This window comes from Mchenga conophoros, linkage group LG16 (assembly GCF_057382185.1).
Source record: "Mchenga conophoros isolate Kocher_MC1m ecotype Shallow Benthic linkage group LG16, M_conophoros_male_GT1.1, whole genome shotgun sequence".
In the NCBI taxonomy this organism is placed as follows: Eukaryota; Metazoa; Chordata; class Actinopteri; order Cichliformes; family Cichlidae; genus Mchenga; species Mchenga conophoros.
The window spans coordinates 27,974,296-27,993,559 of NC_140541.1; the positions used below are offsets into that span (position 1 = coordinate 27,974,296).

General features: G+C 38.9%; 1 protein-coding gene across 3 annotated transcripts in view; it reads left to right on the top strand.

Moving 5' to 3' along the window:
* The first annotated feature begins 7,448 nt into the window (after window positions 1-7,448).
* Window positions 7,449-19,264, top strand: part of epha3 (eph receptor A3) — a 93,333-nt gene continuing 81,517 nt past the window's right edge. For 2 of the 3 annotated variants that reach the window (XM_085249372.1, XM_085249370.1), the window contains exons 1-2: window positions 7,450-7,639; window positions 15,107-15,171. In XM_085249372.1, the coding sequence (XP_085105498.1) occupies window positions 7,546-7,639; window positions 15,107-15,171 (159 nt within the window). In that variant the 5' untranslated portion in view covers window positions 7,450-7,545. Of the gene's footprint in view, window positions 7,640-15,106; window positions 15,172-19,264 lie in introns of all 3 variants that reach the window. The other variant, XM_085249371.1, reaches the window with a different exon arrangement.

Here is a 19,264-nt window from a genome sequence, read left to right on the forward strand (position 1 = left end):
ACCTGCACAAGTGCCAAGGTAGGTCTCTTCTGCATAATTGGTTTTCCCTTGGTCGGGAGCACACGCTGGGCTCTCCAAATCACGGGCAAAAAGTATCCCACATTCTTGATTTTTAGTTCACAAACACTTGTAATGACTAACTACTCCTGACATTTTGGAGATGTTAGCTCTTTACACAGTAAAGTTACAGCGGGATACAAATAATATCAGGCTGACCCTGCCATGATTTGTTCCTCCGGTTCAAATCACAGACAAACGGTATCCCACAGCTGTTTATGTTTTTAAACCCATTTTGCACAGAGAGGCATTTTTTGAAAAATGTATTGATAGCAATGTTGAATATTATTACACAGGAAAAAAAACAATTGCACCTAAAGTAATTACATCGTGATGCCTCTGCCTTTCTAAATGGAGGGACAGTAACTGCCCATGTTTATGTAAGCATGTAAAACCTGAAGATAGAGACAAAATACTGTTAATCTGACTATCTGCCATTCTGCAGTTCATCTCATGTAAACAATAACGCGGCGCACAGCGTGACATGAAAAAGGCACATACCTTTGACGTTGCGTGACGAACTCTGTATTCCTCGTCCACACCTAAAGGCAAAAAAGGAGTTTTAAAAAATCTCAGTTTTTGGTGATTTGAAATGCCGTTTACATGTGAACGAAACAGCTGCATTTTCAAAAATACCCGTGTAGGTGCGGACGTAGCGTAAAAGAGTTAGTAGTTTGTTTTCTTACTACCTGTAATTTATTGCAGATTACTTGTATTTGCTTAATTGTTTACTGTTTGAGGTGTGAAATAAACCGCAATGGAGCAAAATATGGGTGTGTGTGGTTGGAGGATGTGTTTGTACGTGCGCTGGGGGGGGTGGGGGGAAATTTTTCTTGTAAAACAAAGGGAAGGGGGGGCCTAGCAAAAAAAGTTTGGGAACCACTGGTCTAGACAACAACAGCAACAAAGATGCACCAATGAAAGTGACAAGTCTGTAGAGCCATTAGCCAATTAGCAGCTATTATGGAAGCTGTGCAATGTTGATACACACTCACGCGCACAACTTCAGGGCCTGTACTCTATCATCTGTATAATTAAGGTGCTTTTCTCCTGAATATTTTAGTTAAGTGTCTCTGCAACAGTGCAGCAACAAGCCTTCTTTGAGCTGTCTTCTCACTGAAGTATGCTGCTCTCAGAGTGAAACCATTAGAAATCACACAGACTACACAGGCGTGATTACAATTATTCATTCGATAACATTATGTTGGTTAGACCTTCACATTGAACATTTTTACACTGAGATTTAAAATGCAATCTAACTACACTCTGAAAGAATAATCAGTGGAAATACAGACTTTTATTACTGATTCCTTCTAAATAGTTATTGTTTATTAAAACTAAATACCAGAGATGCAAAATGCTAAACTTTTCAAGTAAAGAATTTTAAAAAGAGTGGATTTGTTTAGGAAGTGGAGTGCACTGCCGTCCAGGTCTCATTTGGCATAGTTATAAAACCTGTCTTGGGGGGGTGGGAGGCATGTGTGTTGGGGTGTGCAGAAGTTTAATCCTAGCAGATGGAGGAGGATTGGTATCCAAGACAATACTGGCAGAAGGAACGCTATAGGGAGTGAGATGGGAGTAAGGACGCTGTCTTTCAAAGGTTGAATAAAACTGGTTCTAATATGAACACATTGTTGTATCAGGACAGAGCCGTCTCCGCGTAGCCCACAAAACACAACCCTTTCATTCACTTGAGCTAATTATCTCAAGCAGTATTTGGTCTGAACTCTTATGTTGCAACACCATGAAATGAGTTTATTATTACAGTAAAATTAGTGATCAAGTGCTTCACAGGAGGGTTTTCTTTTCTTTTTTTCGCCTGTGGAAACAATAGATTTTTCACATATGAAGCCAAAACAGCTTTTCAGTTTGAGTTGAGTTGGAGATAGCATGCATATGATCATTATTTTACATATTTATTTATTTTGCGTATTATAAAATCATAAAGGAGTGCAGAAGTAAATATAATTGGATTAGTTATGGATTCATATTCATTAAATTTCAAGTACATGTATCATCGGGGCAGTTTTAAACATTTACAGCCAACTCCTTGAATGTCTCCAAAACACAGTCGAGGCCGTGCGTGTGTGTGCATATGCATGTGTGTGTGAGAGAGGGAGCAGAAAGAAAAAAGTAAAAGGAGAGAGAGGAAACTTTCTTTCTGAGTTTCAGAAAGAAAGTTTCTGTCAGCATGTTTGGATTTTTGTGTCTCCTCGTGACAAAACCTCAATGCCATCAAGGAGACCATGTTGTTTCCTCGCTCTCTAATTACCGGCTCTTATGGTCTAGCCTTGTTTAGTTGTCCTACAGTAAATAAACCCTTATGTCAGACTGTTTAGTTTCGAGCAATTCTTTAGCTAAATATGCTGCCAGGTAGGACTGAGTTTTTGTGTACATTCTTTTAGAGGAAAAAAGTATCCACATGTATGTCACTGTGTTCCTTGTTGCTAACGTATACGGTAGACATACATGAGTAAAGCTGTTAGCTGTAGCAAATTCATGACGGATTTGCTTTCCCAAGGGAGAATCCTCAGGCATGTGGGAAGTTATGTGTTTGTCATTTTGCTAGTTAATTAGTTTGAAATGGTCTGTACGCAACAGCAACACAAGCCGCTCTCTGACAGTTTACGTCTGTATAAAACTTAATTGCATCAGCAAATTATTTTGAGGAAAACCAATTACTTTTTTAATGAATCTAATAACAAAATTCCTTTAACTAACATTTTCATAAAGCCACACATATGCATCAGTAATATATTCATTGACAATATCTCTTTTTACATTTGTAGAAACTTAAGAAAAACGGAATATATTTGAAATCTTTTGTCATCTTTCGGCTTGGTTAAGCTGTGAGAAAGATGTTTATATTGGCCCAAGGCATGTCTTATTTATTTGATATTTAAGATTACATTTATTTTCTTAAACATGAAGTGTTTTTGTCTCGCAAATCTAACCACTGAGGGAACTCCCAGGTTTCCTTGTTTGGTGAGAGTTGTGCAACTTGTGCACACCTGACATCCACTCCTTATCACCCCCTGCTGACAACATAACATGCCAATGCATTCATTCACATAACAAGGTTAACCAGCCAGCAATTATGTTGCAACCAAATGTAATCATAAGTGAAAAAAAAAGAAAACAAAAAGTAGGGAACAGGTTTGACCAACAATACCCACTTTGGCTATGTAGTCAGAGAAAAGAGGTGAGAAAGAAGAGGAAAGACAGAGAGAGGCGGGAAATAAAAATAAACCATTTCCACACGGTTTCATTTACAAGTAACTGTTTTTTTTTTATTAAAAAAGTTAAAAACTAGCAGAAATTCCTTGTCTCAATAAAAGGTAATTGAAATGTCATGTCTCAAAATACCGAAGGAAAGACAGAAAGGAAGGAAACTTTTGCACATGTTTACTTTATATGGGATTAAAAAATGCATAAGTGCTTCAGAGGGTTAAACACACCAGTTCTTTCTGTCTTCTTGCTGATTTTTTTTTTTTTTGGCATCATTCTGTAACTGATCTCAAACCAGGAACATCCCCTGGACAGTCCAAAGCATTCGCTTGCAGCAATTTTACAAGATTGGGCTGGAAATTGTTTATATGTCTTAAGCAATACTTTGAATAGAGCAACATAGCGTTGCCCTGCAGTATTGGTCCTTTGATTTTAGTTAAAGACTTTTTGTCTAACACTGGTTTTGTGCTACATGAGTGGACACAGATTTAACCGATACTTGCACCAAAGCAGAAACAAGCCAGTCAAGAGTCATGCAGGAAAACATAGGAAATTAATGATAAACTGAAGAGCATGCCGATTTCTGCAAGAGCTCCATATAGTTTGAGGTTTTGTTGATGGGAACTGTTTATTGACAGTGTTAACAGAGAACAATAGTCACATTTAACAACCAGTCTTTTTCCTATTTATATCAAAACAAACTCACGAAACAACTGAAAAATCTGCCCCAACATGATTTATAAATTTGGCCTTGTCACCCCCACCCACTAAAGTGTGACAGTAGAGGACATGATCATGAGTGGATGTGGAAAGACGCCTTGCTCTGCTTCACTCTGTCATGGCTGGTCATTCAGACTTATCAGAGCCATCTCTCTCTAAGGGTAAGAGTGGGGGGATTTACCACATGAACCATAACCCAATTATTCATTGGTGCAAATCCAGGAAATGGAGGGGCAGTTGGGTTTTTGTTTAGTTGTGTAGTTAGACACACTCAACTGAACACATTCTTCATACGATAAGAGTGAATGCTCCATGTGTGATGCTGTAATTAACGTCTTTTCCCAGCATAAAGATTTCCTTTCCTTGATCTTAGATCACAGACGTTCACGGGGAATTGGTTGCATCTGTGAAAAACACGAAGGTTTTTGTAATCAGATGCTTCGACTCCCTTTAATCAACTTTTAATAAATTTGACACCATCAGCAAATTCAAGACGGGGAATAATCCTGTCTATACTACGTTGTTTTCAGTACATTCAAAGAAATATTGCACCTCCATTCAATTTCTGATAGCAAGCTGACACATGGTACTGTCGAACAAATGTTACTTTAAAAACAAATATTAGTATTTCTCTTTAATGGATGCATAAAATTTTTTAGTTGTGTTCTTCTAGTCCACATGAGTATAATATTGTAAATAATCCTTCTAAGAAAATAAAAGGATGGGGGGGAAAGGGTGAAAAGTTGTGGTGCTGGCAATGGTAAGAAAGCCTCCGTGGTATGATGTTTGGTGTGGGGAGGATAGTGTTACATGCCAGCAGCCTGCTGGCTTCTCCTCCTGCTGTACGCTGTGCGTATGGAGGAATGTGCCGTCTGAGAACCACAGGGAGGAAGAGAGTACTGACAGCAAGCAATAATCACAGTCAGCTTTTCTGTTTGTTTGTTTGTTTGCATGTATGTTACTGCATAAGAAGGCCAAGTCTTGGAGGCTTCAAAGCTGCTTCTAAAAAACATCTGTTCTATGAGTTTGGAACGCTAAAACAGCCTTGTCAGAGCACATGATGACTTACAATTGCGGCTTTAAATCAATATTTTCCTCCATCTCATACTGGATTGTTCCACTGGCAAGAGTTCAAGATGGACAAGCGCTCATTGAGAAGGGGGGGGGGGGGGGGATGCTGGAGTGGGTAGATGGGAGGCACCCATTGCATTCTTTCAATTCACCACAATCAGAAACAGATTTCCAGCAATTAGTCTGAACTAACTTGCAGGTTTATTGACTAAAAACAGTGACAGTGCCTCTCAGACGACCAAATGAAAACGATAACTACTAATTGTGTTTGACTGTCAGAATGAAGATCCTTTAAATGCCAAGTTATAATCTTAGTCACTTAGAACTTGAATTTGTTCACATTCTTTTCATTCTAATGGGAGTTTGCCATTTTTAATTGTGCTCTTTTGTGGCAGCAGTGACTTTGGTGTCTAAAAGAAATAAAATCCTTTCCAGATTTGAGTATAATTCATCTAATATTCTACAAACATGCAGAATGAAAAAAATAAAAGGAGATTCTGCTGTGAAGCTAAAGCCTGTAAACTGTGAGCCCAGAATGACCATCCTTTGAATTGATTGCTAGCTGTGGGGCCTCTTGTATTAATCTCGTTCAGTGTGTAATAAGTGAATTAGTGGGATGTAGAAGATGATGTATGACAAAGGCTGGCATGTCTAAAACCTGCTGTAAATCCACATGCCACAGTCACTTAATAATGCAGTCAGAGACCTCCTGGCATCATTCTTCACTGTATCCATTGACAACCTGAAGCTCATAAATTTCTCTGGTGGTTTTTTAAGCTGACTGCTAAGTTATTATTGTTTCTAATATTTAGGTTAAATATACTGCAAACTAACAACTGATTTACCGAAGGATGGTTTAACATCCTACAAGCTACATAACTCACTGAGCTCGACAGATGGCGAAATTAAAACTGCTGTCCTTGATTTGCAGGATTGTGTTATATATGCAATAATTTAATGGCGCAAATGTTATTCTAAAGCTGTGAAATCTGTAGGTTTGTTGACATCACATTTAGCTGTGTGTTCAGTGGTTTGTTTTAAAGTTTAGTTTAATTCAGTGACTCCATATTATTATCATTACTTCAACTGGGTACTATATTCCTTAGCAGCCTTATTTGTAAATTAAACCTTCAATAGAGGCTAAAACAATATTTATTTTTATTTGATTTAAGATGAATGTATGACAGGATAAAAGATATTTCATCAGTAAACTGATAAAATGATTTATATTCACAAGCAGATATTTCAAATCCAAGTGAAGCGGTTAGGGGTTAGGGTTAGGGTTGTTTCTCTGTGTGTGCTATGTCCTTTAACTTTTCCCATACATCACAAGCCTTCAACCCCCCACCACAACAGCTGGCGTCTCAGCAAGTGCCATGACGTTACACTGCCACCCCAGCCTTTCAGTATACGTCAAGTATTGTGGTGTCAGGGGCCCCTAATGGCCTTCAAAGTAAAATGCAGACAGTAGAACGAAATACACATACGACATATGTCCTTCAGCACAAAGATAAATAAAATTTCATCCTACTGTGGGTGAGTATTACAACATGGAAAACAGTATAAACAAATAGGTATTTTGGTTCTTCAGAATTATATGTTTATATAGTATGAATTATAGGTTAAACATAGCTAGAAGCTTAAATATAATATAAATTTGTCAATGTTATATTACAAAACAGCCGCATAATATGACAAAACAATTGTGTTTGTACCCTTATTTAATAATCCTGTGTGACTCACTGTTCTTTTGCACTTTTGCAGTGCTTTACAGTTTTTGCCAAAGCAGGATTGACACCATAACATCATACTGTTGTCTGCCTCAGTTTCCAGTTTAAAAACAAGAGGTCACTAAAAGTCAAAGCTTAAACCAAAACGAACAAATAAATTAAAGTATGGCCTTTAACCACAGACTTTATGTTATTTATATATTTAATAAATAAATAAAGTTTCTCATGGTGCTTATGTGGCTTTGTTTAAACACGGGCTCACACTGCATTTTCATTCATAATAGTAACTGAGCCAAATGTAATCCATTATGATCAGATATTTTGGGAGAGAATAAACACTCTTTAAGTGTAAGGAAAGATTTGGTAAAAGAAAACATAGTGCAGACTGTTGTTTCTAGATAAACCCATTACGTTTATCTCAGCCCCTGCTCTCCATTCGAATTGATTCATGTTACAGATTTCGGTGAAATAGACGATAAAATACGCTGAACTGCTGAATTCGTCATTCTTTTTCTTTCTTTCTTTTTCTTTTTTAAAGACGCCTGTGGTAGAAATTCTAAAATGACCTGTGATGAACTTGAACGCTGTTTTGATGTATGTAAGACTCTGTAGGACCCAGCGGAAAACTCCTCCAACCGGAGGGAGACGGAGCAAGAGAGAGTGAGAAAGCTGAGTGGGGAGAAGACGTTCCCAGATTAGTCAGTGGCTTCATGGAGTTATGTGTCTCTGATCCGCCGCCATGGATTGCAATCCGCGATCACTCCTTTTCGTTTTACTTCTTTTGTTGTCCTGCGTTATCCCCGCGTTTCCCGTCTTCTATCCCCCCAATGAAGGTAAGGGAACTCAGGCTGCGGACATGTGTGTTTGTGTGTATGTGCTCACTTGTGTTTATGTATGAATGGTGCGCTACGGCACGTATCGCGGTCAGAGCTGTGCGCTCGTCGAGGGCTTACTGTCTAAATTATAGTCTCAAAAATCAAAGGACTATCCAGAGCGAATCACGGTGACACCGGACATCACCGATAAAACTGGATCAGATCGCCAGCAGATAGTAATAATCAGAGAGTAAACTTGAATCCAAATCCGAACAAGCCAGACAAGGTAGCGCGATTTCCGATAATTTGGCTAAGATGACTTAATAGTTTTCAAATAGAGATGAATAAACTAAGTGATGTCGAGACAGCTCCCAAAGACGCGTGATTGTGGGACGAATGGACGTAAAGAAACTCCGATATTTGTGTTTATATGAGATGTGCGTGTCTGTCTGTTTTACCCAAGAATCCATTTGGGGTAGACGCCCCAGTTACTGGGTAACTGTGAGCTTAACTCAGTTTTAAGGCAATAAATAGAATATGAGAATATTCGCATAGTGCGTAAAAACGTGGCTGCTTTTTTAATGGGTTCGACTCGAATAAAGATTAAGTCTATCTTTGTGATCATGTAAATCTGCAGTTTCACGACTTTTTTAAAAGTTGCATTTAAAGCCGATTTCATGATAAATGAGCGACAAAGACGTTGCACTTTATCTCTCTTTAGGTCTTGGTCGCTTTCTAGGCGAATATAAGCTTGTGGCAGTATTTTGAAGCCGGGGCAGAAAAAGGCTACGGTAGACACGTCCACTAGCAGCACAGTCATTTATTCAAACATATGAAACTAAACTACAAACAATAAAGAAAGGGGAAAAAAAACCTTTACACAACAGAGGGAGGTTTGGTTTGAACTTTGTAAATTATTGGTTTACATCCTGACATCTTTAAAACTTTAACATGTTCGGGTCAAAGTGTGTGTATGTGTGTGTGTTAAGCAGGGGCAGTAAATGCAAATGCACTCTGAGGATGAGCTCCAACCCTTAGCACTCCACAAGAGACAGAAAAAAATGTAATTGAGTTTATTTTTAATGTCCAGTTCTCTGTGGTTTATGTCACATCAAGTAAGGATAATGTTTAAAGTTATTCTGGGTAAAAGTCCGAAAGAAAAAATAAAAAATGAGTCTGTAAATGTGAATAGAACCTATTAACACGATAGCCATCTAAATGGTGCTTTATGTGAATTATCAGCACAAAGGTCTCAGTTTAGGATACCCAACAGTTTAAACCTTAATGGCGAGAAAGTAATGGAATCCGTCCGTATACTGTAGATGTTTCAGTTTACACCACAGTAATTGAATGTTCAGAGACAAACCCACCCCGTGTAAACTTCCAGATCAAGGCTGATGTTGTTGGAGAAGTTTGGAAAGTTTTGGACGTTAGTTTGTAGGTCACGCCAAAGGATCTGTTTTATAATCCAACGATTATCAAACTAAAAGTTTCACTTGTCGCGCACTTAATAAATGAATTAATTCATCAGGCCAGTCACATTTCAGTGGATTTTCTTCTGACCCTATAAGTTTTGTGATTTCTTTTAAGCCATCAAGCCTAAAATCAATGTTTTCTTAACGAAAAATGTTTGTGGAATGTAAACCATTCATTTGATGCAAAAAAAAAAAAAAAAAAGACTGTCCCCTTTTTTATGCACAGCATTTGGTGTCTGGGAAATATATCTCCTTAGTTGTTAACGCAATGCAAGAGAGCATACGATTTAATTTATGGTGTTTGACACGAAGGCATGGGTCGGGAAAATGTGCAGTTCTGTCGTGAAGCAAAAAAAAAAAAAAAAAATAGAAAAGAGTCAAAGCCACCCAGGCCTAATGCAAATCCACATATAAGCATTTGATTGAAAAATAAGACTGGTGAAGTTTTAGTTTGGCTCACGATGGTAAAAAAATAAGCAAATACACATTGACCCTAAAAAAATACACACAATTCCACTGGTAGGAGTGTGTTAGTATTTTATTGTGCGTTTGGAGGAAAGGGAGAAAGTGAGACGATACAGAACGCGGAGTGAGTGGGGCGGGGGATAATTTAAGAGTTTAGGATAAACGTGTAATTTATACGAGTGAATATCAGAGAGAAAAGAAACGATGAGAAGACACACACACACACACAAACAGATAAACTAACTAAACAGTTTGCATGTTAGCTGGAACAGGGAAAGTGTCAATACAATGAAGAAATCAGGCAATTACGTTCGCCCTCCAGAGTCATAAATCAGCCAGAGAGTGTCAGTATCGAGCTGCCTCGTCTATACAGCACATTGTATAGAAATTCATATAGACTTGTACACCACAAATATGAAGACGACAAAGACGTTTTGAATCACTTAAGCGCTGTTTCTCCGGTTCGGGTTAAAAGTTAAACAGATGGAAACACACGTCTGTTTTGGTCAACTTTGACAGTCCTCACGATGAAAGAGAACTCATATCGATCATTAATTTCTACAAGTAACAAAGTAGAAAAACATAGTAATTTACTACAAACCTTAGAATGAGGTCCACACACATTTTTTTCCGTGACACAAAAGAAAATCAGAGGTATAATCACAGAGTATATATGCACTTAAAGGGCTTTCTTGGATCTTTCTTAATCTTTATTTAGATCATAAACTTTTGCTTTAAAAATAAAGCAGACAATAAACACGCTGGAAAGCTGTACCAATTTTGAAAATACTGATTTTCATAAACATAATGTGACGAATTCGAAGACACTCTTTTTTCATGATCTTTTACGTTGAACTGTAGGTCACTGTTTACACGACCGAAACATAACGTCATTTTTACAGGCTTTATTTTTTATTTCACGCCAATAAGTTGAAGGTGATAAAATCTACCCTGGCGCAGAGATTATAAAACAGTCCACTTGACCATGGGGGGCTGTTTGTACGTTTAAAACTCGATGGCCATAAAAACATCTTCTGTGACTTCGCTGACGTCTTACTGTAGTTTATATAAGCTATCAGTAAATTAGGAAATGAATCAAGTGCGTTATAACAAGTAAAGGAAAAAAAAGCATCAGTATAGAAAAGAAACCTCAAGTTTAAAAGGATGACGACAAACTTATGATGTTTTCCTCGCGTCTGTACTTCGTTGAATTTTCCGTCTCCGCACCGCACCTCAGCAAGCATTTTTATTTAATTTTACTGTGTGGTTTTCATTAGGTCTTAATGATCCCGTAAAACTTTAGGGAAAGTTTAAGGAAATACAGAGAAACGCCTCAGTAATAGATTTCAGCGGAGAGGATTCATTTTCACTTTGAGAAGCCTTCGAGGAGACTTTGTGCTGACATTAGCTATCCGATATCGTTTAAATTCCACATAATTAGAAGAAAAAAATATCTAAAGTTTCGAAAGTCATTACTTTCTATGATGTGGTGCAGCATGTCCTTCTAGGTGGTGTAATGCTGGCTCGCTGCGGGACGTCCGGAGGCCTCTGGTATTTTTAGTCGGCGTTAGGGAGGCTTGGCCCGGAGAGCCCGGCTCAGCAGTCCCGCTGGGGCTGATGTGCGTCTCAGAGCGATGGTACTTTTCAGAGGGGATGGAAATGTGCGCAGACGCAAAATACCCCTCACTCCCGTCCCCATGTATTCTAAATGCCTATATTTATATGTGTATGCTGACCGAAGGGTGTCATCCTCATTTTAACGTTTCATCTTCAGAGTTAGGCGAAAAAAAATCCGTATTTAGGGAGACTACATGTGTAGATATACAGTACGTGGTCATGGTGTGCAGGAGTGCTCTATGCCTTTATGTCTGTGTAAATTATATGAGAAAGAAAGAAAGAAAGAAAGAAAGAAAGAAAGAAAGAAAGAAAGAAAGAAAGAAAGAAAGAAAGAAAGAAAGAAAGAAAGAGAAATGGGAGCAGAGGGGCTGGGCAAGCAGCAGCAACATCAGACAGAGCGACTCTGCTCTTGAATAATTCATAATGGGAGGTGAACACTTCACCCTTTAACACAGACACAAGTCGCTTGCTTTGCCTGCACTGCGGCCTGCCAACCTTCAGATGCATGGAACCAGGCTGCAAAGCATCATCCACTCTTTCAAATAGCAGATATTGATAGATAAGGACATGTGTTCTATGCTATTCTATTATGGAGGAAGCTGATTCTTTGGTCATGCCCCTCTCCTTAGTCTCTGACTGACTGACTCTTCTTTCTCCCCTCTAACATCAGCTGTGAAATATGTGGCTGCAATGGAGAACTATTTCATGAGATTTTGTATTGTACAGTTATTATTTTCATCTGAGCCGTTACTCATGGTAACACTGGCATCAGAAAAAGTACCCTTTCTTGCTTTGTTTGCTACAGTGTTCAACACATAATATGCCAAGCGATATAGGTCACCAGCAAGTGAAAAAAGGATGTCTTCCATTCCTCGGGGCTAGGGTTATGAGTGTGGGCGTTTGATGGTGACCTTAGTTTGCTTTATATATTGATTCACCTGTTTCTACCTCTGTGATGTTTTGCTCCCTCCCAGACAGGCTGGCTGAGTTTGCTATTAATACTCGTAGTTCCCGTTTAGAGGCACTCCCTGTTGGGGCAGGGGCTATATGCTTGGCTGACGCTAGCTTGCTAACTGACTGTGTGTGTGTGTGTGTGTGTGTGAGAGAGAGAGAGAGAGAGAGAGAGAGAGAGAGATTGAGCGAGAGAGTAAAAAGACTGTCAGCAAATGTTGATGTGTGCACTTGTGTTTGCTTGAATGCGCATGTGTGAGAAAAACTGCACGTTTTGGTCAGGTTCTACAAAAAATGAATGCATACAGTAGATGTGCGTGTCCATGTCCAACTACATCATGTGCTTGCAAACGCTTTCCTTTGGAGGATTTCATGTGTTGGCATCATTTGACTACCTCTCAGTATATAGCGTTTTTTGTGTTTCAGAGTATCTCAGTTCTTCTTGCTTCTTAGTTGAGGATGCGTCCTTTGTGTTTGTTGTGCTTTGCATGTATTTGTGAACGTACATGCATTTGTGCGCATGTGTGGGTACTGATTTCTTCAGCCAAGTGCAGCTGGAGGGGGCTTTTTACTCCTGCGATATGAGAGCTGTCTAATTTTCTGCTCTCAAATTCCCTCACTCGGCTCAATTTGAGTGTTGGGCTCGGCTCGTTGAGAAATGTAAATTGGAAGCAATGGCCCTGGATGCTGAGCTGCTATTATCTGACATGAACAGATAGCTTCATTAAACTCTAATATGAATGTGTCCACTGCCACTCAACTGGCTCAGCGGTTTAGCATGACTGCAGCTCAGGTGAACATCTATTGTGTTTTGAGTCCAGAATAATAAATCTAGGTGTTTGTGTCTGCCTTTCTATGCTTCATTTTAAGGTCCTTTTATGCCACATTGGCTGATGTTTACCTGATAAGTCTGAAACAAAGAATCACTTCCTTCTCCAACTTTTTCTGTAGTACAAAACAACAACCCATTCACAGAGAAGTGAGATCGCTTCTTCTTGCAAATTTAGATCCCGGTGCTTGACAGGGGTAGATTGTGTTTGACTTAAAAGGCTTCCCTGTGAGCCAGCGGTCCATCATGACTTGATAAACACTTGATATGTGGACATTCTTGCTTACTGAAGCCTTGCACAGGAGAATGAAGGAAGAATGCATTCTTCATATTCTCACAGTGAATAGAGTTACAGCTGCAGGGCCTCTACTGCACTGCTGCTTCACTTTGCTGTATGTGTCCACTTGCGTTGCTAAGTGTTTGCTACTTGTTTGAGTGTTCAGAGCTGTCGACTGCTTTGCTCTCAACGGGATAAGTAAAAAGAGGCTGAGTCAGTGTTGCTGGAACTGATGAAGTGTATTGCTCTTTTTTTCTTTATAATAAATGGTTGTCTGTCCTTTACTTTTTTACCAAATTCACATAATCCTAAGCTACATTTTCTATTGCACAGTAACATATTAAAAGTATAATGTGTCCCAATTTAGCCCACTGTAGGTTTATGTGCTTTTTTTCTCCACCATACCATTACTTGTCAGAAACATTATATTTAAGCATCCTATTTTTCCTCAGTACTGTTTGAAAAACAGGACTAAAAGGGATTAACTGTAAATAATTTACGTCATGAACACCACCAAAATCTTTTTGTGTATTTTATTCTAACTACATAAATTGTTGTTTGAGGTGAGAGCACTAAGCTTTATTAGTCTGAGCTTTGTGTCGCTAGACAGAATCTATTGCCAAATTGCTCGTGACAGTTTGGTTGCTGAAGTGGGGCATCCTTTGAGCATAAAGCTGCCTTCACATTCCTCACTCCATGTGTCATGACCCATGCTGACAGTTGTATTCAATGACAATTATTCACTCCACAGCCAAGTGTATACACTAAGAATAGAAAATGCTTCAGCTCCTTTTAAGATACTCTGTGTCAGAGTCAATTTGGCCATCACATCTACTATTCACAAGTGTACTTCTAATTATGTTCTGTGGAGGTAGGCAATAAAAGCGCTTTCACAAGTAATTTGTGACTTCAAAACTGCTGCACAACTGACATAGTTATTCGTTCGGTCCCTTAAATTCCATAATTTGAATCCTGTTTTGCTAAGCCAGAGCCTGCACTTGCATGATTTAACCACTGAAGCTCCTTGTCTTATTTGTCCTCAGTCATATTTCCTCTATTAGACATGGATCCCCTTCTGCTGCTTGATGTGTGTTTGAAAAGAACGAATTTCTGGCAGGAGACACACTTAAAACTGTTTTTTTCCATTCATTCTGGATTGGATTTATATTTTGATTTCAGTGTGGCCAATTGAATTTCGGACCACCTCTGAAACCGGTGATTGCATTTGAATTTAGATCCAATAGAGTTTTGCTTCACCTGGTTACACTCTATTTTCCATGGATATGTGTGTGGGTTGGTAGAATGGGGGTCAGATGGGTCAAAAGAAAAGTCTTTAAAAAAAGAAAGAAAAAAAAGGAAAAAAGACATCTGGTGGTTTTTGAAAAACTGACTGTACTTTAGTTCAGTACCTTTTCAGGATATTTTCATTGTTTGCCCAGTGAAGTTTTGATTTGATGCCTTACAAAGCAAGGATACAAAGCCTACTTTATTCACTTACCTTCAGAACAAGGATGTGTTGGAGAAGTGAGGACAATTTGACCAGTCTTAACTTTCTTCTCTCTTCCAAGAGCCCCTTAAGTGTTAACACTTAGTTTTAGAGTTAAATCGGTTTAGGGACGGGTAGGCTAAGGGTCTAGGGAATGGGTTATATCAATGAATCTCCTCACAAAGACATCAGTACAAGTGCTTGTGGTTGTGTGTATGTGCATATGTCTGTGTGTGCGTGGGGGGCAGCTGAGTAAATAGAGTCATGATCAGTGCTTGAGGTTGGTGAATCCTCCTGTGGGATTAGATAAAGGCTAATTGGGGCTAACAAGGGCTAGACACTCATATGTTTTCTTTGTTTTTCCTCTCTCTCTTCCTCACCACAGTCAACCTGTTAGACTCAAAAGCAAGCCAAGGGGAGTTAGGATGGATTTCCTACCCATTACATGGGGTGAGTATCTTCCATCTCTATATTTACCCACATCATGCCTGAATATGTTTGCATTTAGGAGACAGATCCAATAACATGAATTGAATGTCAGCTTCAACCGTGAAATAAGCTTTTTCAGATTTTTGTCGTTCTCACTATGCCGTGTTGAAACAATCATCCAATGACGATTAACCCACTTTTTTAGGCATTTTGTTCATTTTTTTATCTAGCAGGGTAAAGTATTCAGAGCTTACCATACAATCATACTGCCTATATATGTGTTTGTGTTTTTGAATACATGTATGTATAAATAAAGATTAAACATGAAAAAGCATACATTTTGGACTTTTGGTCCAAAAACATCTGCAAAAGAATTCCAGATTTACTTCCAGCCTCCCATTAACAACTCAGATAGCGTTTAACAGGAAATTCCATCAAAAGCTGACTTGTTGCACAATGTGATATTGCCATGTTAGTATTGTTCCTACAGTATCTTAAATAATGGTGTTAAATGGCCATCACTGACTAGACACACTGTTCTCATGTCATACTTTTAATACCTTTGTTCCAGAAATCATGGGTTTATATAATCATCATCAAATGGGTTTATATTAACCCAAATCATATTTTTGTTTTCTTAACATCAAGTAGTTTTGGTGATTAAACCAAACAAATTACATCTCAGTTATGCAGGCCTAAACACTGGTCAATGACCCCATGATAACTAGCGGTCACTTGGAAAAAATGTTCATTCCCTGACTGACTGGCGAATGGTTGTGAGATGTAGCTTTGTGTTGTTTTGTGAAATTGGTCATGAACAGTGATGCACTGAAAAGGTTCTTGTGATTGCTTTGATCGCTACCACATTGGCGCGGATGCCAGTAATTTCTTTGGAAGATGATGAGTTGTCTGCAAAAAATGCACCAATTGCTTACGGAGAGGTTATGGAATTGTGAACAGTGCAATCGGAAATGGAGATGGTGTTCTCTGTTTCCAGTTTGTGTTGCACTTTTTTATGTCTCACTATCACTCCGTGGTTACTTAGTGAGTGTTTGTGGACAAGTTTCAAGTTTCGTTGCAAACGATGGGCAGTTGTGTCATACTGCTAGTCACTATAGCAATCGCAAGGAAGTTTTTAGAGCACCCTTTTTGCGACCGATTTCAATCAGTCAGCAACTGCTTGCCATCCGGTTGGGGAATATATATTTATCCCTAGTGACCTGCAGGTTGACAAAGGGGTCATGTATCAACCTCTAGGCCTGTGTTGCTGAAGCCTACACAAGTATTGTGTAAAATTAACAGAATGTGACTGAAAACAAGCAAAAACATTAACTTCATCTAAAAATATTAACTCAACTTTGACTTTCATAAACACATGTGTTTTAATCTATTCATTTACCACAATGTCAACTCTATGTATTTTCTTCTATTGATAATACTTCTGCCCCACAGGGCTAATGGTGCTAGTGTTTTATGGCCTTATTCTCAGAGTAGCACAGCTAGGACATCACAGCAATCTGATAGGTCAGTTCAATCAGTCGCCATGGACCAACATTAATTTATAGTAGTATAAACAACACCCACCCACATGGCAATATCAAGTAAACCTTTGATTTGCTAATCCATAATATGCAACACTTCATTTTGTCTGTCTTTCATTATATTACAGAAACTACTATAACCTTTTATCAAGCATTTTTCCAAGTTTGTTTTATCCATTAATGCAATTGAAATTAACAGGAGCACAAGGAGGAATCACATTAATATTGTTTTTAGTATTAGCATTATTTCATTGGATGTAAAAAAAAAAGGTCATATATCAGTCTCTGCTTCTAAAATCCTCCAATGGGCTCTCGTTCAGTGTTTATTTCTCCAACTAGTTAGACTTCTGTGCCTCTGAGCAAGCCCACTGTCTCTCTCTCACACACAAACACACACACTCATTCACACACGCACACACACACTTCCTTCTTTCTCCTTTATTAAGTGTTAGAATTACTCCTTGGCAGTGGCTTAAGGTAATCCAGTCATTTGTTCCATTGAGCTGCCAAACCTTGTTTCTCTCGGCCATATACAGAGCTGGCACCAACAGAGCACTCGGTTTTTTCATGAGGTTCAACCACAATGAAAAAATTACCCAAAGGAAAAACTTCAGGTCCTTAAAATGTATTTAGTCAAAAGACAATTGCAACCTACACAACAACTGCATGACCAGCTGACAGGCCAGATTGATGTTGTGTTGATAGACATTATTCACATGTAAGCAGCTAGGGAAATACTCATTGATACGGCTATTTGATCCAGCGCTGGACACCAGACTTTTTTGACAGAGGTTAGGCAATTTGTGCAACCATGTCTGTTTTACTTCAAGTTTTTTGCTTTGACCAAGTTCAGATGAAGAGCGTGTGGTTATATAATTCATAAAAATGCTGCAGGAATGTGAGTCAATGTCATTGTTAAATGAGAATAACTCCAGAGAGATAGAGAAGGGAATGGGGGGAGGATCAAAAAGAAGGAGACTGATAGAGGCAAAAGGGATGAAGAGAGAGGGGTGGGGAGAGGGAGACGGAAGCAGGGAGAGGAAAGGACAGGAAGGAATGAGGGAGAGAGAGTCACACACACAGAGATATTGCTGATGATCAAGTCCTCAAGGTGAATCATCTGTAATTACTCACGTCATCCACTGACTGCGCTCCGATAAGCAGAGTGCCCTGAGAGACTCCTGCTCACAAATGATTTCTCATAATGTGGCAGTGGCACTGAGCCCTCACTCCCTCCCTTTCTCACGCACACATACATACACAGACAAACACTCATTCACATTGATGGAGAGGCCGTGGCTATTGGCCTACCGAGACACAACGTGCTCCGGTCAGAACAAATTAAGAGCTTAGCCTCCCCAGGATGTTCACTCCAGAGCCACCGACTGGACTGATGAGTGCATGAGTGTGTGTGCGTGTGTGTCTGTGTGCGTGTGATCCAGATATACAGTTATCTGTCTTGGAAGCTGGCTGATTGCTTAGCAGTGTCCAGGGGGCTTAGCCCATCACTAAAGAGTGTTAAAGATTACATTCTTGCATGCTTTGAAAGCATTCTTCAGCAACAAACCAACACCCTAGACACTGGCTGTGCATACAAAATAGAATTAATGGATAATTACAAACTAAAGTCCATTCTTCATAAGAAGGGAGAATACAATGTCCTTTCTGGTTGTACTTGGAACTTAGATTCATTGTTTTTCAAATAAATAAAGTCGCTGCAGCATTTAGACCCAAAGTGTTTACCACAAGTTATAGCTTAACTCTAGTTTGATTTTCTGATTAAATACCAAGTTTATGTCAGTTATTTGCTACATGCTAATCAGCAAAAATAAAAAAGTTTAAAACTATTTATACAGTAAAAACATTGCCTTGTAATTGTTTTTACATGGGTTCAACAGTCTACATTACTGTGTCAGACTTTAGTAAAAGCGCAGTAACATTTGTATTGTTGATGATAAAGAAGCTTGACATCTGTAGAATAAAAAGCCAGTGCTCACAGTATGTGAACTTTGCTTATAGTGTCTGGACTCGCACAAAAATTGAACCAAAACACATTCACACCTCACATTCCAATTCTCAGGTCTGGAATGAGAGGGTGAGGTGACAGGCAAATAATAGCAGGGCTGATTATGCTTTGGGATCAGGCCCACCAGTCAGCCTACTCTTTCTCTTTCTCTATCTGTCTTCTTTCATTTTGACAACTGCTGTTTCAGCTTCTTTAATCATCCAAGTGCTTAAAAGCCCCCGCGAACTGCGTCTACTTCATGTGCAAAATCAGCCTGAGCAGATAAACTGCTTTAAAGGGAGAAAGAGAGCAAACCTATCCTTAAACAAGGATTAGTTTGGTAATGCAAGAGACCAGAGGTAAGGAGGAAGGGGGAGGGTAAAATGATTTATTGTTACTTTCGTGTTCCTGAGATAAGTTGGCACAAATCCTGAGGAGTTTATTTTATTACATCCTATTAAAAGTTGTATGCATTATACAACTGTACTGATAAGCACAGTCAGATTTTGTACTAAACCTCCCTAAACTATGAAAATCTTACACCTCGGTGTTACAAAGAAGCATTAGT